At 39.0% G+C, this 17,413-nt stretch overlaps 1 protein-coding gene across 3 annotated transcripts in view; it reads left to right on the top strand.

Annotated features, from left to right (window-relative positions):
• Nucleotides 1–17,413, top strand: part of focad (focadhesin) — a 65,806-nt gene that overhangs the window by 10,040 nt on the left and 38,353 nt on the right. For all 3 annotated transcript variants that reach the window (XM_051901382.1, XM_051901384.1, XM_051901385.1), the window contains exons 5-11: nucleotides 2,053–2,151; nucleotides 5,943–6,044; nucleotides 7,315–7,540; nucleotides 10,973–11,179; nucleotides 11,548–11,635; nucleotides 12,982–13,172; nucleotides 13,255–13,515. In XM_051901382.1, the coding sequence (XP_051757342.1) occupies nucleotides 2,053–2,151; nucleotides 5,943–6,044; nucleotides 7,315–7,540; nucleotides 10,973–11,179; nucleotides 11,548–11,635; nucleotides 12,982–13,172; nucleotides 13,255–13,515 (1,174 nt within the window). The remainder of the gene's footprint in view (nucleotides 1–2,052; nucleotides 2,152–5,942; nucleotides 6,045–7,314; nucleotides 7,541–10,972; nucleotides 11,180–11,547; nucleotides 11,636–12,981; nucleotides 13,173–13,254; nucleotides 13,516–17,413) is intronic.

The following is a 17,413-nucleotide window of genomic DNA, read 5'->3' as shown; positions in this document are numbered from 1 at the left end:
AAATCTTATGATAGTTCCATAATCTCCATTCACTTTTCACGCAGTATTAGTTTTCATGCCTTTTGCACAACATTGCACCATTTCGTGCTTTTCATCTTCAGAAAGATCTTTCTTCCTCCCCATATTGCATGAGAACTGTGACTTGCTTAATAATGTGGAACAACCTCTTTAAGTAGGGTTTCCATTTACCTAAGTAAACCTGGCAAACTATTTAACAAAGCTGTCTGAGATTGATACCATTTATCTAAAAAGATACAGAGAAATAAAACAAACACTTTCTTTGAAAAACTAAAATCTGAATGTTTATTGTACTAAAATCCCACTGATACGTCACTTGCAGCATAATTTAAAACGCAGTGTACATATACATACACAAACATATGTATGTATGTATATATATATATATATATATATACACCCACACACACACAGGTTTGTTTTGCTATCTTAGCAAGGACATTCCATAGGTGTAATGGTTTTTATACTGTACAAACTGTACATTCTATTCAGGGTTGCCAGGTTTTCGTAACAAAACCCGCCCAATTACTACTCAAAACTAGCCCAAAACTAGCCCAATTGCGTTTCCTGGGGGGTACTACGGTAAAAATCGCGTTCCGGGGGGTAAAATCCACATTTTTGGCAGGGTTCCTCTGGTAAAATTCACATTCAAGGGGCTAAATATTGTGTTATTTGGGGTCGCTTCAACCCACGGACATGAAAAACAACCCACGTCAACAGTGTAAAAGTAGCCCAATTCCACGGGAAAACCGTGGACTTGGCAACACTGATTCTATCCTCCTACACTACCCCTACTCCTAAACCTACCCATCACAGAAAACATTCTGCATTTTTACATTTTTAATAAAACATTGTTTAGTATGTTTTTAAAGCTATTTTAAATATGAGGACTCGTGAAATGTCCTCATATTTCATGTTTATGTCGTAATACCAGTGTAATACCCATGTCATTATACAAATTTGTGTCCTCATAAATCACAAAAATACGCGCACACACACACACACATATATATAATGTAATCACAAACTTTTATGTTAGATGTGATTAATCGATTTGACAGCACTAATTTCAACATTTTGTAGACTTTATTTGGAACTTATTAAGTGCTAAATAGTACATTTATTTTTGCATGCACATAGTCCCAAAAAATTCAGCATTAAGCAGATATTTGGTACATATGCTGATTGAAACGCTGAAAACTGGGCATGTTATGGCTTTGCTATGCACAGTGCACACCAGACTTACGAAAGAGCCTAGATGAAAGCCGGTAAGATGAATTTCCTTTCACTGTGGAGTTATGTTTTCCCTCCTGGTAAAATATACAGTAATCAAACCCATAGGAACCGAGAAATGTACAGTCAGACTTGAGAGAGTCGAGAAGGAGGGATGAAAGAAAACATGGCACATGTTGTCACGCAGAGATGATTTATAATGTATGAGAAACACTCCCCCTGTATTCTCGTTAAGGAAAGGGAGCTTTGTATCTTGCATCCCAATATGTCATTGGCTACATTCGGAATAGTACACTACCATAGTTCTCTGTAGTATGTATGTTTCCAGTTTGATAAGAAAACTGGAAGTAATATCAAAAAGTAACTTTAACATTCTTTGTTATTTGTTTAGATTGCCAAGATATAAGATTTTTATGCAATATTGGGTTAAAATGCGAAGTAACTGGTTACATGCCCTCAAGCAAAAACAATGTTGCATACTACTGTTTGGATCATGTATATATGCTCTCTTTCACTGCACAGTATTCAGTAGTACATCATACCACATACTCAAGAACAGCCCTTCTACTTCTGTCTTTCTTTAATTAGATGTCATGCTATATGAAAATGAATACATTTGTTAAACTGGATTTTACTTACTTTGTTTAGGTTGCATATTTGCAATTATTGTTTGTGTTTCAAAATTGAGCAGCTTTATTTGGTTTTCACAAATGATACGGGCTTCACAGATGGATTATGGGTCCATGGTTTTTCTTGGATAGTATCTGCTGATGTTGACTGTTTTGTTTCTTGCCTGGGCAGGAATGTTCAAGGGCTGATCAAAGTGGTTGGGAGGCTGCTGCAGATCCAGGCAAGTCAGCGGGATAACGGAGCAAGCTTCACCTGTCCATATTCAATTAGGTGAGTGCCTTTTCCAAGAGCAACAGCTGCTGCCACTTGTTCTAAACCCAGCAAAGTCACAATTTAGTTTTTTTTTTTTTTTTTTTTTTTTACTCTGCCCAGAAGATTTTAAACATGCAAGTAATGCTTCATAAAAATAAAGTGAAGATGACAAATGAATGACAATAACAAAAAAATCAACATACAGTACACAAGAGCATATAGAAGTAAGAGTTCGTTATTAGTTGCCAGACAAACAATGGGTCTCATTCATGAAACATGTGCAGAACTAATTTTTGTGTAAATCTTTCGTAAAGCCATTTCATGAAAATGTTTGTATTTTCAAAATATTAGTTGGTACAAAAGAAGTACATTTTGGGTAAAACAGAGCGCTTGTCACTGTCACGTTTTACCCAACCGTCCAATCAGAGTGGAGGAGGGGCGGGACAAATACTACACCGACCAATCCTCCTAATTGTACAACGACTGAACAGCAATAGAGAAGTTCATATTGCTGGTGACTGCATTTTTATATTCAGTAATATTCTTCAAAATGAGATACTAGTAACATGTTACTGCCATGGATATTCCCAATCATAGCATCTCAGCTGAAAAAAAATGCTGCGCCTCCAAAGCGCTCTCAAGCGTCACCATCTGGCCGTTTTCAGAAGAGCACCAGGCATTTTTTCAGCTGGCTAAAAATGCTTTGGTGGTCACACGTTAACTGCATTTTTATTGTTTGTCATATGGCCTATTAGTCTCTTTTGCATTTATGCAATATACTGGAGCCAATCATGAGAATGTGGTCCAGAAGATTCCACAGCGTTCCTGGACACTTAATTTATGTAGTTGTAATTCATGGGCGGGGATTATGCTAATTGTGAATGAACGTAGACGCGCGCCCTATTTACGAATGATTGGAATTCATTAACATACACACGTTTTTACTCATATATTTACGAAAGTTTCATGAATGAGGCCTATTGACACTCAAACTGTCCTGTTACTATAGCTAACATTACAACAACAGCATATCTTGGTTCTGTGAAACATAGTAAAACCAGTGTTATGGAGCAGAAATAACACAACCTCTGCGTCCGTTTTCAGGTCTTCCCACTTAGATCTCAGTGGTGGAAAACATTTTTTTAATATTAACACGGGTCCTAAAGCTCTTGCCTGATCATAACCCTTCTTTTTCTAGTGATATTCCTCTGACCTTTTGTGTGACGAGATCTTGCGATGTTAAAATGTGACAAGATTTCCTGTTGAGTTAAAAGCTATCTCGTGATATCGCCATGACGGAGAAATTAGCATAGAGTATGCCGCAGCTACGTTTACATTACATTTTGGTGCCCACCTCGGCACCGCATCTATTGTCATTTTTCTTTTTTTACAGAAATAAAAACCATTTAATTCAGTTGGATAACGGTCGCTTCAATTGTAAACTATTGTAAATGTCTGCTCTGCTCATCCAGCACAAGCTGCAGAGTCGCACACAGTGCAGCAGGAATCATAGTTCACTGATCACGTGACGAGAGTAAGGTGAGATGACTGACAAGACCATGGCGGAGAATTTGTTGCGTGACAGAGCCTAAGCATCTGATAAATGTCTTATCTTGTAGAATGTGCAGTCAGCGCTGCTGCTCCCTATACACAGAGTATGTGCGATTGCAAGTTCGAAAGAGAAAGTAAAACGCGAGCTCCCTGATGCGCACAAATTAGGCTTCCTTCAAATCTCCATCCTGTTCACTGTCTCCCCTGATTGGTCTCCTGATTGGCTACAAGTGTGTTGTGGTGCTCGGTCCAATCCACTTTCAACTGCAACAAAATAAAGACTTCTTATGTCGAAATACCATTCAAAATTTTGGGTAAGATCCTGATGATCCTACCTAATGCTCAGGTAAGATGATGTAAAATTAGAGCAGCTTTCTGTCTGTGCCGTCTTGACTTTCATCATGCGCTGACATGTTCGCTGAACTAAACAGCCAGTCAGATCGATCTCTCTCACTCACGGTCCCAACACTGATTCAACATGCTGAATCGGGCGATCTGCCGACAACGTGAGCCCGACTACAGCTGACATGTGGAACACACCACAAAAACTAACCAAACAGACGCTCACCGATGGCCAACCGTCGGCTTGGTGTGTCATGGCCCTCTACAGCTCAAATATCAACTTTCATCAAGCATGTTTTTTGTTTGTTTGGTTATTTAAGTGAACTGGACTATATGACCTCTTATAATAAGTTATTTAATAATGAATCAAATGACCGTGTATTTCTCCTCCTCTGTCGAGTTTCTCCCCGGTGAGAAGATGAATGGGTCGAGGGCTCTGTGCTGGCCTGGGATTGGTGCTTGGCCTTTAGCACGGGTGGGCACAGAGGGTGGGCTTGAGGATTAATGGAAGATGCCCACTGGTGCTCATTGTGTCCGTCTGCTCGGTGGATCCTCTGCAATCTGCTCTGGGGTCACAAAGCCACTTACTGTAGATATCCAACAGAAGCAGAGAGGGTTAAGGTGGGGTTGTGTTGGGATTGTAGAAGAATAAATCAACTCTTTCCACAGAAAAAAGACAGATTAAAAGTTCAAACTGTTAATCTTATTTATTTATCTTAACTGCATACTAAACAAAACTATGCTGTTTTGGAACATATGTCTCTTATGCTCACCGAGGCTGTATTTATTTGATCAGAAGAACAGTAAAAACATTGTTATGAAATATTATTATAGTTTAAAATAACTGTTTTTTATTTCAATATATTTTAAAATGTAATTTATTCCTGTGATGGCAAAGCTGAATTTTCAGCATCATTACTCCAGTCTTCAGTGTCAAATGACCCTTCAGAAATCATTCCAATATGTTAATTTGGTTCTCAATAAACATCTATTATTATTATCAATGTTAAGAACAGTTAATGCATAATATAATAAGTGCATAATATTTTTTGGAAACTGTGATACATTTTTTTCAGGATTCTTTGATCAATAAAACAGCATTTATTTGCAAACTCACAACTTGGGAAATATAGTAAATAAAATAAAATGCATTTCAATCACTATGAGTGCTGTATATTCAGTCCAACTTCTGCAGGCTCCAACCTCTAAATTCTCCTCTACTGCTAAAGTTTTAAACGTCTCTTCTGGTTAAGCAGTCTCGCTCTAAACTTTCATTTCAAATAAGTGCGATGGAGGTCAATGTGTCAGCCAGCCTTTGTCTGGCAGTTAATGTTGTGGCTGTCTGCCGAAAACCGCCCCTGATGGATGAACCCTGATAATGTGATGGCCGCACCAGTTGGCCAGGGAACAACAAGAGATAGATGAGCAAATGTTTGAACTGTTGGATGTCTGTGGAGGGAGAGGAGAGCTTTGGTGCAGCCCTAACATCTGTCTGGAGGTGACCCAGACCATAAATTCAAGTGCTGAGAGACTATTTACCATGTAGATGATTTTCAAGGTAACTTAATAAAATACTATGTTCCTGCCTGACCCAGTGCCAAAGGCACACACAAACAACATGATCAGGCAATTGGATGAGTTCATTAATCTTAGGATAAAAGAGCATGCGTGTTTGTTAATATAAGTGCCTTTATTTGTGTGTTAGCATTAAGGGTAGACATTAATCACCAGCATAGCGTAGACATCCAAGAATTGCAAAGGGTGACTGATGCTTTAACGATAGAGGATGATTTGCAGATGTTTTGTATGTATTGCCTTATTAAAAGTAAAAAAAAAAGTTATTAAAAGTTTTTTTATTTTTTTATTTTATTTATTTTTTTAAACGTTTTGACGTTTAAATATGTGTTTGATCTTAGGAGCTTTCCTCACCCCTACATCACAGTGCTGGAAAACCGTCCCGACTGCTGGCCCGCTCTGCTCCAGGAAATTGATGACTTTCTTCAGCTGGCTACGGACAAGTATGAAAACAGCTAACAATGTCAAATCTGGAGTATTTGATGAAATCTGGGGAAAATTTTAGAACATCCTAAAGGGGTCCTGACATGAGAAATCAAATTTGCCTTGATATTTTGACAAATAAGAGGTCTTTGTACAATTAAAACATCCTGCAAGTTTCAGAACTTAAAGCATCCTCCTCATTATAAACAAAGCATTTGTTTAATCAAGGTCTAAAAACTGTTCGTTTGGATATTGTGGGATTTTGATGTATTACAGGCAAATGCATTTGCAAATGACTGCCTCCAGTGTAAGACATCGACAAATAGTTTGACATCAGCGCACCATAGGCCCCGCCCACTGACGTTCATTCGCTTAACGGCTGACATTTGCCTACACTGTCATCAAAAGCAAATAGAACCCATTATAATCACTGACGCTGTCTACACTGGATACAGTATACAGATGCTCATTCAGTTTCTGACATACTCCACGCACTTGAGTCTGTCGACAACAAGACAAATGGAAGAGTAAAAGAACTTTCGCTTTGACGCGTCCCATTTAAACAGCTCATTTGTGTCTCTGTACAGACTTCAGAAGGCGAAGCAAGTGGATGGTTTATTTTAATGGCGTCCCAGATCGCTTCGCAGAATTATATGTTTGTTTGGAGCATTATGTTTTCGTAAATGAGGTTTTATATGGATAATGTTTTCAAAACACAAACTCACGTGCAATAGCGAGTGGGTGTTGATATTGTTTCCTATGCAGTGACGTTAGCCAATCATAACAGTTGCCGTTCACTGACAAGCCTTAAAGGAGCCGCCCCTTAAGATGGATAATTTCAGACAGTGTCAGAATATTTTTTGTGTGTGTGTGGGTGTGCAAAAAAACATTTATTAACATTTATTTACATTATAAGCGAACCCCAAGGAACATTAAAATAATAAAAAATACATGTCATGACCCCTTTAATTATATCCTGTCTTTGTATACGTTTGTTCCTCAAATGTTCTATTGTTTTGTCATTTTTTTCATTGTTGTTGTTCCGTTTGTTCTGTGAAAAAGCAAAAACACTCAAATGTGTTAAAGAAAGTATGAAATGAGATTCAAGTCCATTATCAACCACCATAGAACTCAACCAAGTACCGTATAAAATGTCAGTGAAGTAGACCATGTGCAATCTCTTGTTGTTTTCACTTGTTGTTCTTCTTCATGTTGCCTAAAGTCTGTAATAACATGACAGATTTATTTTTTAAACAGTTGCAAGTGTATTTATGGTGTGTTTTTCTTCAGAGATGAGCCTGTATATGTGGAAATGCTGGTACCGTTCCTTCGTTACCTGTACTGCGAGCCCCAGAGGTTGCCAGAAAATGCTCTGCTCAGACACAGCCTCCTCAGGGTCCTGCTCCTGCCACGAGGTGCTCCTGAGCCTGACAGCCTGCAGGAAAAGGGGGCGTCCGGCACTAGGGTGGTCCGGGAGCTGATCCGCAGTCTCTTTGACCTGCTTCCGTACATGCTGGTAAGCTGGAGGATGATTTCTGATGTGCTGAGCTGAAGTAACTCCACAGCACTATGTGGCTTAGATCCATGAAATGTTTCAACAGAAGGTTTACATTACCCATCTTTGTGAATTTCACATGGTGCCTAGCTCTAATTTATGATTTAACAAAAGCCTTAAAGATGCAGTAAGCGATTTCTTAGAAACGTTGTTGAAAATTTAAATCAACATGCAATATTTGCTAGATGTCTGTTCTGTGTGTGCTGAAAAAAAGGGAAAAGAGAGAGAGTGAGCAAGCGGAAATTTGTAGAAAGACTGTAGAAAGAGAGATGGCTGAGATAATGCCAAAGAGGAAAAGATCAGATGAATATAATTGCAAGAAGGGTTACGTTCAGGCAAGAGCTTTAGGACACGTGTAAATATTGGAAAAGATTTCCAGTGTTGGAGAGACATTAGAGATGGGGAAGGCCTGAAAACGGATGCAGAGGTTGGTTTGTTCTGCTCGATATGTGAGTAAAATTGGTTCAGCTTTTAGTTCAGCTGTTAGTCATTGCATGTGTTGCATAGCATGTTTGTTATTTTTGGGGTGGAGCAATGAAAAGAAGGGTGTGTTTGTTTGGGTGTCGATTGCAAATATTAAAGGGGTGGTATTATGCTATTTTTACCAGATGTAAAATAAGTCTCTGATGTCTCCAGAGTGTGTATGTGAAGTTTCAGCTCAAAATACCCCACAGATAATTTTTTATAGCATGTTAAATTTGTCACTTTTTGAGGGTGAGCAAAAACACTCCGTTTTTGTCCCTTTAAATGCAAATGAGCTGCTGCTCCTAAGCAGAGGAAGGGGTTTCAAGAGCTTGTGTTAGCACATAGTGTTGGCACATAGTGTTAGCATTGCCGATTACCTTATGAAGACTCACTGAAAATGTCAGAAACTGCTCAGCCTTTTATGTTCAAACCGAAGTTGGACGATGATGGAGAGAAGTGACAACATGTAGAATGTCAAGTCAAGTCAAGTCACCTTTATTTATATAGCGCTTTTTACAATGCAGATTGTGTCAAAGCAGCTTTACAGTGATAAATGGTATATAATTTTGGCTGCACAGCAGCTCTTAAACAAAATGCTGTCAATGTATGCAGATGCAAAGCACTGTTGAATATCTAATGTCAAGTGTCCCCAACTAAGCAAGCCAAAGGCGACAGCGGCAAGGAACCCAAACTCCAACAGGTGACATCAGGTGGCAAACAGGTGGCAAATAGGTGTTAAAATGGAGAAAAAAACCTTGGGAGAAACCAGGCTTAGTCGGGGGGCCAGTTCTCCTCTGGCAAACAGTGCTTTGTTACGATTCAGGTAGCTATCATAAGCCCAATAGGATCGCAACATTCAAAGTATTTATTCCAGTTCAATCCATCGTATTCATCACGCCGGTATGGACGGTTTGTTGAGGAGCTGTGCCACTGGCTGTCATGTCGATGAGGCCTTCACAATGGATGATCTAGTTGACTCAATCTCTGCTGACACTTCAGGGGTGCGTTGTGGTCGTGTCAAGGCGTAGGTCCTCAATCTCACCTGGATACGGCCTGGATCCGGTTGACTACGGTAAACCTCGGGATAAACAGAAAGACTAATATTAGCGTAGATGCCATTCTTCTTCTGATGTAACGAGTACATCTGGTGTTATAGGAAGTGTTCCCGGTTCCGGCTGACCTAATTTATGCAGCCTAATAATCCTTTAACGGATTTGAAAAAATAAATTGATAATGTGTTATGTGTATGCCAGGTTAAAGAGATGCGTTTTTAGTCTAGATTTAAACTGACAGAGTGTGTCTGCTTCCCGAACAATGCTAGGAAGATTGTTCCAGAGTTTAGGTGCCAAATAGGAGAAGGATCTACCGCCTGCAGTTGATTTTGATATTCTAGGTATTATCAGCTGGCCTGAATTCTGAGATCGCAATAGACGTGAAGGACTATTATGAGTTAAGAGCTTGCTTAGGTACTGGGGAGCTAAACCATTTAGTGCTTTGTAAGTAATTAGCAAGATTTTAAAATCTATACGATGTTTAACATGAATGATAAGAATGCAACAGGAAGTTTCTGAATGGTTAGTTGCTTAATTTATGTAGCTGATGTGGGATATCTTAAAGTCATTGATTAGCATATTCTGTCATGATAATCTATAAATTGTTTGCGTGGGAGCTGTTGTAAGATGCCTACAGAGCCAGAGAATATATGCTGCATGAAGCTAGAACAGGTATAGTTTAGTTTAATTACGGTTATTTGTCATGTTGTCATCTTGCTTTTATGACATGCTATTGCATTTGTGTTACGTACTGTATTGCAATAAAATGGCCTCACCCCCTTTGTTGCGTGTTCTCAGGGGCAGGGTTTATGTAAATTTTAGGGTTAGTTACAACCCATATAAACATCTTTGTATTCTGTCATGCTAGAGTTGTACAAATGAGGATACTTTCTAAACTCTTCACACAATCTCTCGTCTGTGTAGGACTCCATTGTCTCTGTAGCTTGCATGCGTTCCGGTCTTGTTCTGTTTATGCAGTTTTTCTTCGACTACCTTGTGAATCGATGCCTCCAGGCCACGGTGGCCACCTTGTGGATAAAGTAATTACTGCAAAAATAATTAAATGCGCATTTGCAACCTGCGCGTACAAAGTTCAGGCAGTTAAGGCCCAAGTATACTTCACTTTTTACAGTAATTAGTTTATCCACAAAGTGGCAACCGTGCCCTTGGGGCGTCGATTCACAAGGTAGTCGAAGAAAAAGTGCATAAACAGAACAAGACCAGAACGCATGCAAGCTACAGCGACAATGGAGGCCTACATAAACGAGAGATTGTGCGAAGAGGTTAGAAAGTATCCTCATTTGTACAACGCTAGCATGACAGAATACAAAGATGTTTACATGGGTTATAACTCATGGTGAGAGATTGCTCAAAACTGAGCACACGTCGAATGCCTGTGTGCGTACTAATGAAGTATACTTTGCAAGGCTGTGCGTTCAACCGTGCATGCACACTAGCATACGCATAAAAAACCGAACTATACTTTCTGCTTTACAAAAATTCGGTGGTGCGCATTCAGTACGCACGTACTATTCTGATGACGAAATCTGCATCACAAGCACTTTATGCTGACCCTCGCGTATGCGTAAAATGTGAAGTATACTTTAACCTTAACAGCGTTTCTCAGAAATCGCTAACTGTGCCTTTAAGGGTGCCTACTGTTCAAAACTTTCAGGTCAATAAGATAAAAAAATACTTTTATTCAGCAAGGATGCATTAAACTGATCAAAGGTGAGAGTAAAAACATTATAATGCTACAAAATATTTACTTTTTATACATCAAAGAAATGTATAAATATCCTTTTAAACATTTTTACACTTAGTTTACACATTAAACCCGATATGCAGTCAGTGTCGTCATCATGTGACCCATCAGGTGGACAGTATAACAGCAGTGGTGGAGTTCAGCTCATTTGCTGAATCTCTGACATCGGCTCTGCTCACTGATCCAGGCTTCTGGAGGAAGGAACTGACCCAGCTGGCTCTCCAGCTCCTGTGTGCCTGTCAGCTCAGTGTTCATCTGAAGGGAGAACTGATGTCTCTCCTTCACACACTCCACCAGATAATACCTGCACATGCAGAGGTGAATGCACACATTACTATGATATTTTCTGGCATATTTCATGCATTCTGTATTGGTGATGTAGTGAAGTTGTACAAGCCATACTACTTTTATGGATGTATTAGAAACAGTAATCTCTCTTTAAATTTGTATAAATCTAATTGCTTTCATTTACAGATGCAGATTCAAAAATGCATTATTTTAAAGGAGAAATGGGCAAAATTATTATTTTTTGTTGCTACAGTTGCACTCTCAGTGTGATCTCAACAAATTTCCTCTCATCTTTATAATGGTTTTGTTTACACAGCGAAACAATTTGCATTCAGCTTTCCCTCAGAGGCTCCATCTGTGTCAAACCGTTTGTCTGATTGTGCTCTATCTAACTGTAGGGACTCCCGTCTGAGCAAGTGATCATGGGAATCTCCCTGCTACTGCTAAGCGCCTCCACTTCTCAGCAAACTGCCCTCCTAGAGCTCGGTAAAGGCCCTCTCAATATCTGAACGCATCATATTGACACGGCTAGCTTAATTTCCATAGAAGATGTCAGCAACAGGCAAAAAATCATTGCATTGTTACTTTGTCTTGCTGAGTTTCATGTTAATTGCAACATGTACAAATAAAACGGCAAGAAAGAAAAATTATGAAGCTTTAGACTCACTAAAAAGCTGTTATTTCAGAATAAATTTTAGCGGTGGTTTTTAAGGTTCATACTTGGGCTAAGGCATTTAAAGTGCCCCTATTATGCTATTTTAAAGGTTCCTAACATTGTCTTCTACAAAAGGCTTACATGCAGGGCCTAAAACTAACTTTTTGCTACAACTGCCAAAGGCCAGTGACTTAAGAATATGTACCGGCCATAAATATTTTTTTTTACCAGCCACGAAACAAGTTATCAAGTTATGACACCAAAATGTTAGATACCAGTGAAAATTTACAATTCTCTATTCCAATTTCGCTACCACAGCTAAAACTACTAGCTTAACTCATATAAATTTAAAATTAAAGACAAGTAAACAGTCAGTAGTAGAACAAATAATCAAATTACAAGAAAAAGCACAAATAAATACAATATCACAAAGATATAAATTAAATAAACAGTGCTTTTTAGGTAGGTCTGACAAAAGTTATTCAGTCACGATCAGTGAGTGATTTTTTTTCTGTTCTTTGTTGTTAAATGTTAACACAGACAGTAGCAGGAATATTAGGCTGCTGTCACTTTAAGAGCGAATGCACAGATCTAATATACTGATACTGTACATATGCATTTACGTTATTTTACTGTTTACGTTCACTCACTATTTTTTGACATAATTTTGTGTGATTTTTCCCGCTCAAGTGCAAGAAGACGTGAAAGAGAGCTCAGTTTAGTATTTGCAAGCTGTCTTTATGTTGCGACTTTCCGGACGTGCGCTTCTGTTGTGTACGCACAAAACTTTATACACAGCACGGGAGTAACAAAATGAGCTTCCTTTCGCGTTTTCTTGCACTTGCATATTTAAATTATCAAGGCTTAAACTTTCATGATGATGCAGCACTGGGCCGTCAACTGTCCCAAGCATCGTTCACGTTTGTTCACGTTCCTGCATTGTTAGAATTCATAAAAATGTTACCGGCCAACTGGTAAATGACACAGTTTCATATACTCGCCAATGGCAATTTCCACTTGCATTTGTCCCTTAGCGAGTGTTAATTTTAGGCCTTGCTTACACACATCCAAGCACCAGTCACATTCACTCACAAAATGTAAAAATCTGTTTTAAAATGAGTTATTGTATTCACTAAGTTAGAGTTGGTAATTATAACTTCTTTTTTCTCTCTGCTAGCTGTGAAGATTGTCCCACCTGAGGTGCCACCTCCCTGGGGTGCATCTTTGCTGGTTATGCCCTTGTTACAGGTGCTGTCCTGCTCCAGCCTCATGGAAGCCCTTACAGACACGCAAACACACATGAAGAACCTAAAACTGGCCAATTCACTGTTGCAAATGGTTCAAAGAGAATCCTCCGATCAGAAAGAGGTAGCGCAAATTATTGTGCACCCATTTAGAAGAGAGTTTTCAAAGTATTGTGTGATATTGGACTTTGCGCTTGCCTCTACAGGACTCCACACAGCTGAGTTTTCCTCTCAGCACTTGGTACATCGAGCTTCAAGTGGCCACCAGCGTCCTACAGCGAATTTCTCTAGACTCCATGTCTTCTGTGGAATGGCTTTACTCCCTGCAGTCATCTCTCCCTGTCTGTGAACACGTCCCAGATACTGTTTGTCTTCTGGTCTCCCATGTTATCGTCAGCAGTCAAGGGGATCTCTGCAGGTTAGCGTTGGAAACAGCTGCTGCCATTGCCGAGGCCGATCCTTCTAAGGTAAAGTTTTCATCTCAATGTTTAGTTGTGTGATTCTGCTGTATTGCAGTTCTGTATTATTTAGTATGAGGTCCTAGTAGTGTTGTCACGGTACCAAAATTCCAGTAGTCGTACCAATACCAGTAAAATTTTACGGTTCTCTGTACCGATTTCGGTACCACAGGAAAATCTGTTGGAACTATTTTACTATTTTATTTAACTAGCCTATTTTTAAAAACATATTAAATATGATGGTAATCATACATATAAGTATTTGGAGCGTGTGTGTGTATGTTTGTGTGTATATATACCTCAATGAAGTAAATTTTGAAATATAAAAAAATAAAATAAACAAATTCTCAAACATCCATTTTGAAACAGACGTGCGTGTTTATTTTAGCTATTCCTTCAGTGAAACGGCACACTACAGCCTGTAAAACTATGAAATAAATATCAGTAAATAATGGTAACCTAAATAATAAGAAAGTTAAGTATTATTCTAAAAAACAATCGTTTTTATTTCCACACGAAGATGCGTCATATAGCCGCTCTGCGCTTTGAGAGGGATGTGGGACACGAGCAGGAAAGAGACCATTTCTCTTTAAAAATATCTTCATGTTATCTCCTGATGTTACAAGGAACTGACACTTGTTGTAAAAGGTCTGAAGAGCGAGTTTTATCTTCAGACATTCAGGCTGTGTTTGATTTTGCGCTGCCAGAGAAAGCAAAACTAAAAATCACCGGCATATGTGAAACGCGCTATACAAATAAACTTGACGCGCCTTATAAAGTCTAATAACAAGCACAAACTGCGTTAAATAGAAATTGACGTGCAAGCAAAAAGGTTTCTGTCCTACAGTGTTTTTTCTACTTTACCACAGTAAAGAATGCGAATATAACAGGCCTAATTAAAAGCGATCCAAAAGAAGAAACGTTTATAATCCCCTGCGTGAGTGAAGATTTGGGAAAAGAAACAGAGATTCCATGTTCAGTGGAATAACTAATGGAATACTGTTAAATTCCCTGTTAATCAGGTGACCAGATCGTGATTCGCAAAACAGAATACAAAGCTTAAATTTATGGACTCACGTACCTCTCTCATTCGGCATGAACCAAAATGTTTCCATGGGTGCGATGTCACATTTAATTGCTAACCTATTATTTCTTTTGTAAACAAAGCTTTGTGCTTCACTCGTCTCATATTCAAGTAAATACTGGCACAGCCCTATCAGTGGGTACCGAATATACCCGGATACTCTGTACTACAGAAATGCTGGTATCGTCACATTTTCAAAATTTCAATAACGACTTGGTACCGAAGTACCGGTATTTTTGACAACACTAGGTCCTAGTAGTTAAATCTCCAGGCTAGTAACCAAAAGGTTGAGGGGTTCATATTTACTCACCATTGTGTTCATGAGCAAAGCATTTAACAAATTTTTTTCTGTCCCTGCAACTTAGAGGAATAGTTCACCCAAAAGTGAAAATTCTCATCCTGTTTGTTTTAAACCTGTGTCTTTCTTATTTCTCTTGACAAATTTTGACAAATGTTCATGCTGACATTGACATCAAATAGGATTGCATCTAATAATTATAATAATTATATCTAATAATTATAATGATAAAGGCTGATAACCATTAAATAGATAAATTCTATTCTGTTTAATAGATTAAATTAAAAATAAAACACTAAGACCTGGTTTCACAGACAGGGCTTAGATTAAAGCAATAGTTCACCCAAAAATGAAAATTAGCCCATGATTTACTCACCCTCAAGCCATCCTAGGTGTGTATGACTATCTTCTTTCAGACGAACATAATCTGAGATATATTTAAAAATATCCTGACTCTACCAAGCTTTAAATGGGCGGTGCAATTTTGAAGCCCAAAAAAGGCATCCATCCATCATAAAAATAATCCATTCGGCTCCAGGGGGTTAATAAAGGCCTTCTGAAGTGAAGCAATGCTTTTTTTGTAAGAAAAATATCCATATTTTAAACTTTAGAAACTAAAATAACTAGCTTCCGGCAGACGACCGTACGCATACTGCGCAAGTCGACTTTTGCTTCAAGAGTAACAACTGACACGATGTATGACGCAGGATGTTGGAGTAGCGTAAGCTTAGACGCCTCTTGCGGTTTAAACTAGGGCTGGGCAACAAACTCAAGCTCCTCTTCTCTTATATCGAAATCCTCCGACATTTCTCTTTAAAAATTCTTGTTTTAGACTTCTAACTCGTGACCTGAGTTTTGTTTTGCTTTATCCTCTGCGCTTCCGCGTTCATCATTGCATCATGCGTCTGGTCAGGGGTAGAGGTCTGCATTCCCGCGGCTTTCCCCTGCGGGAACCGTGGGACCCGATAAGATTTCTTGCTGCGCGGGATTAAATTTTGAATGAAAAGCGGATTGCGGTCGGTAACTATCGTGTACATTAGGCGGGAACGGGCGGTCTGACAATAACCCGGTCACTCCCGAGATGCTTTTACATCAGCGCATCTGTGCTTGAACTTGAAGTGAACAAAACTTTCTGCAGTGGTGGCGTTCACACTGTCCCCAGTTCCCTGTCCTGGAAAAACTGGCAAGATATGTTCTTTGCATTAGAGGTCTGCGCGAGTGCACCTTCAGAGAACGTTCAACTTTTGTGATCGGATTTTAGAGGAGAGACGTTCTGAAACGGTCATCAGTCAGCGTCATTCTTTTCTTGCGTGGATGTTAAAAAATATTTCAGTTTTCGTTTATGCATTTTTGGCTTAGCCTGTAGTTTTGAGGGACGCGTTGTAGGCTATTTAATTTAGCCTATTTTTCTCTGTGATATTTAGCCTATTATTCTTTGGACATTTTTTTCTCTGATATTTTTAGGGTGTTGACAGCATCATAAGACAAATAACACATAAAAATCTTGTATATGCTATGCAACATTTTATATTTGTTATCCCCAATCAGTCTCTTTGTTTAGGGGAAGTTTAAACACGAGATTCTGGAAACTATCTAAATTTAGCGGGACCCGTCGGGTCGGGAAGATGCGGATAGCGGGTGAGCACAGAGTGAATTTTAGGCGGGAGCCGGTGCGTGCAGAACAGAACCTTGCGGGAGCGGGCGGGAGCAGGACAAAAAAAACAGTCCCGCGCAGACCTCTAGTCAGGGGTTACACTTACGATGGCTTGAAGGTTAGTAAATCATGGGTTAATTTTCATTTTTGGGTATTAAATTTTAGAGTTGCAGTGGAGGAGAAGATTTTCCTTCATGGAAGAAAAAAAGTCATATGAGTTTGGAATGAAATCAGGGCATCATTGACGACAATTTTCTTTTCCTTTAACCATAGTTTGCTCCAGGATGATTGCCAGTGTAACTTACAACAACAGTGCGTGAGTTATGGGGAAACAAATTAGACAAAATAGCTGTACTCTACAGAGATTCTTCAGAAACTATTGTACAGAACTGTTCTGTTCATCTTTTTTAAAATGCAATTGATTGGCTTCTATTTGTCATTTAAGACCATAAAGGATTTTCACAAAACATATAGAGGCTGTATAACAGTTCTCTATTTGAAATGATGAAAACCACAGTCCTCAGATGTGTTCCCTTTACACGTTAAGAGCACCACATTGTTCCTTTTTTAAAAAAAAAAAAAGAACACAATTGGAAAAACAATTTTCCACTCATCTTGCGCTTTCATTTCTATCCATTATCCAGATGTCAGTGTTACTAGGCAACATGCGCAGCCTTAGAAACTGGAGCAGTAATTACTTTAGCTAAATGCTAAATGAAGGTATATCATGGTACAGTAGACCTGTACTCCACACTTACATTCATTACAGAACGCCTTAGGGCTCTCATGGACACAAAGTCATTGAGACCTGAAAGACTGGTAACCACACGACAGTGGAAAGCATGTGACCTGAGGGAGGATGTGCAGCCCT

This window comes from Ctenopharyngodon idella, chromosome 7 (assembly GCF_019924925.1).
Source record: "Ctenopharyngodon idella isolate HZGC_01 chromosome 7, HZGC01, whole genome shotgun sequence".
NCBI lineage: Eukaryota > Metazoa > Chordata > Actinopteri > Cypriniformes > Xenocyprididae > Ctenopharyngodon > Ctenopharyngodon idella.
Note: the sequence above shows the minus strand (reverse complement) of the source record. Positions and strands in the feature narration are given on the sequence as shown.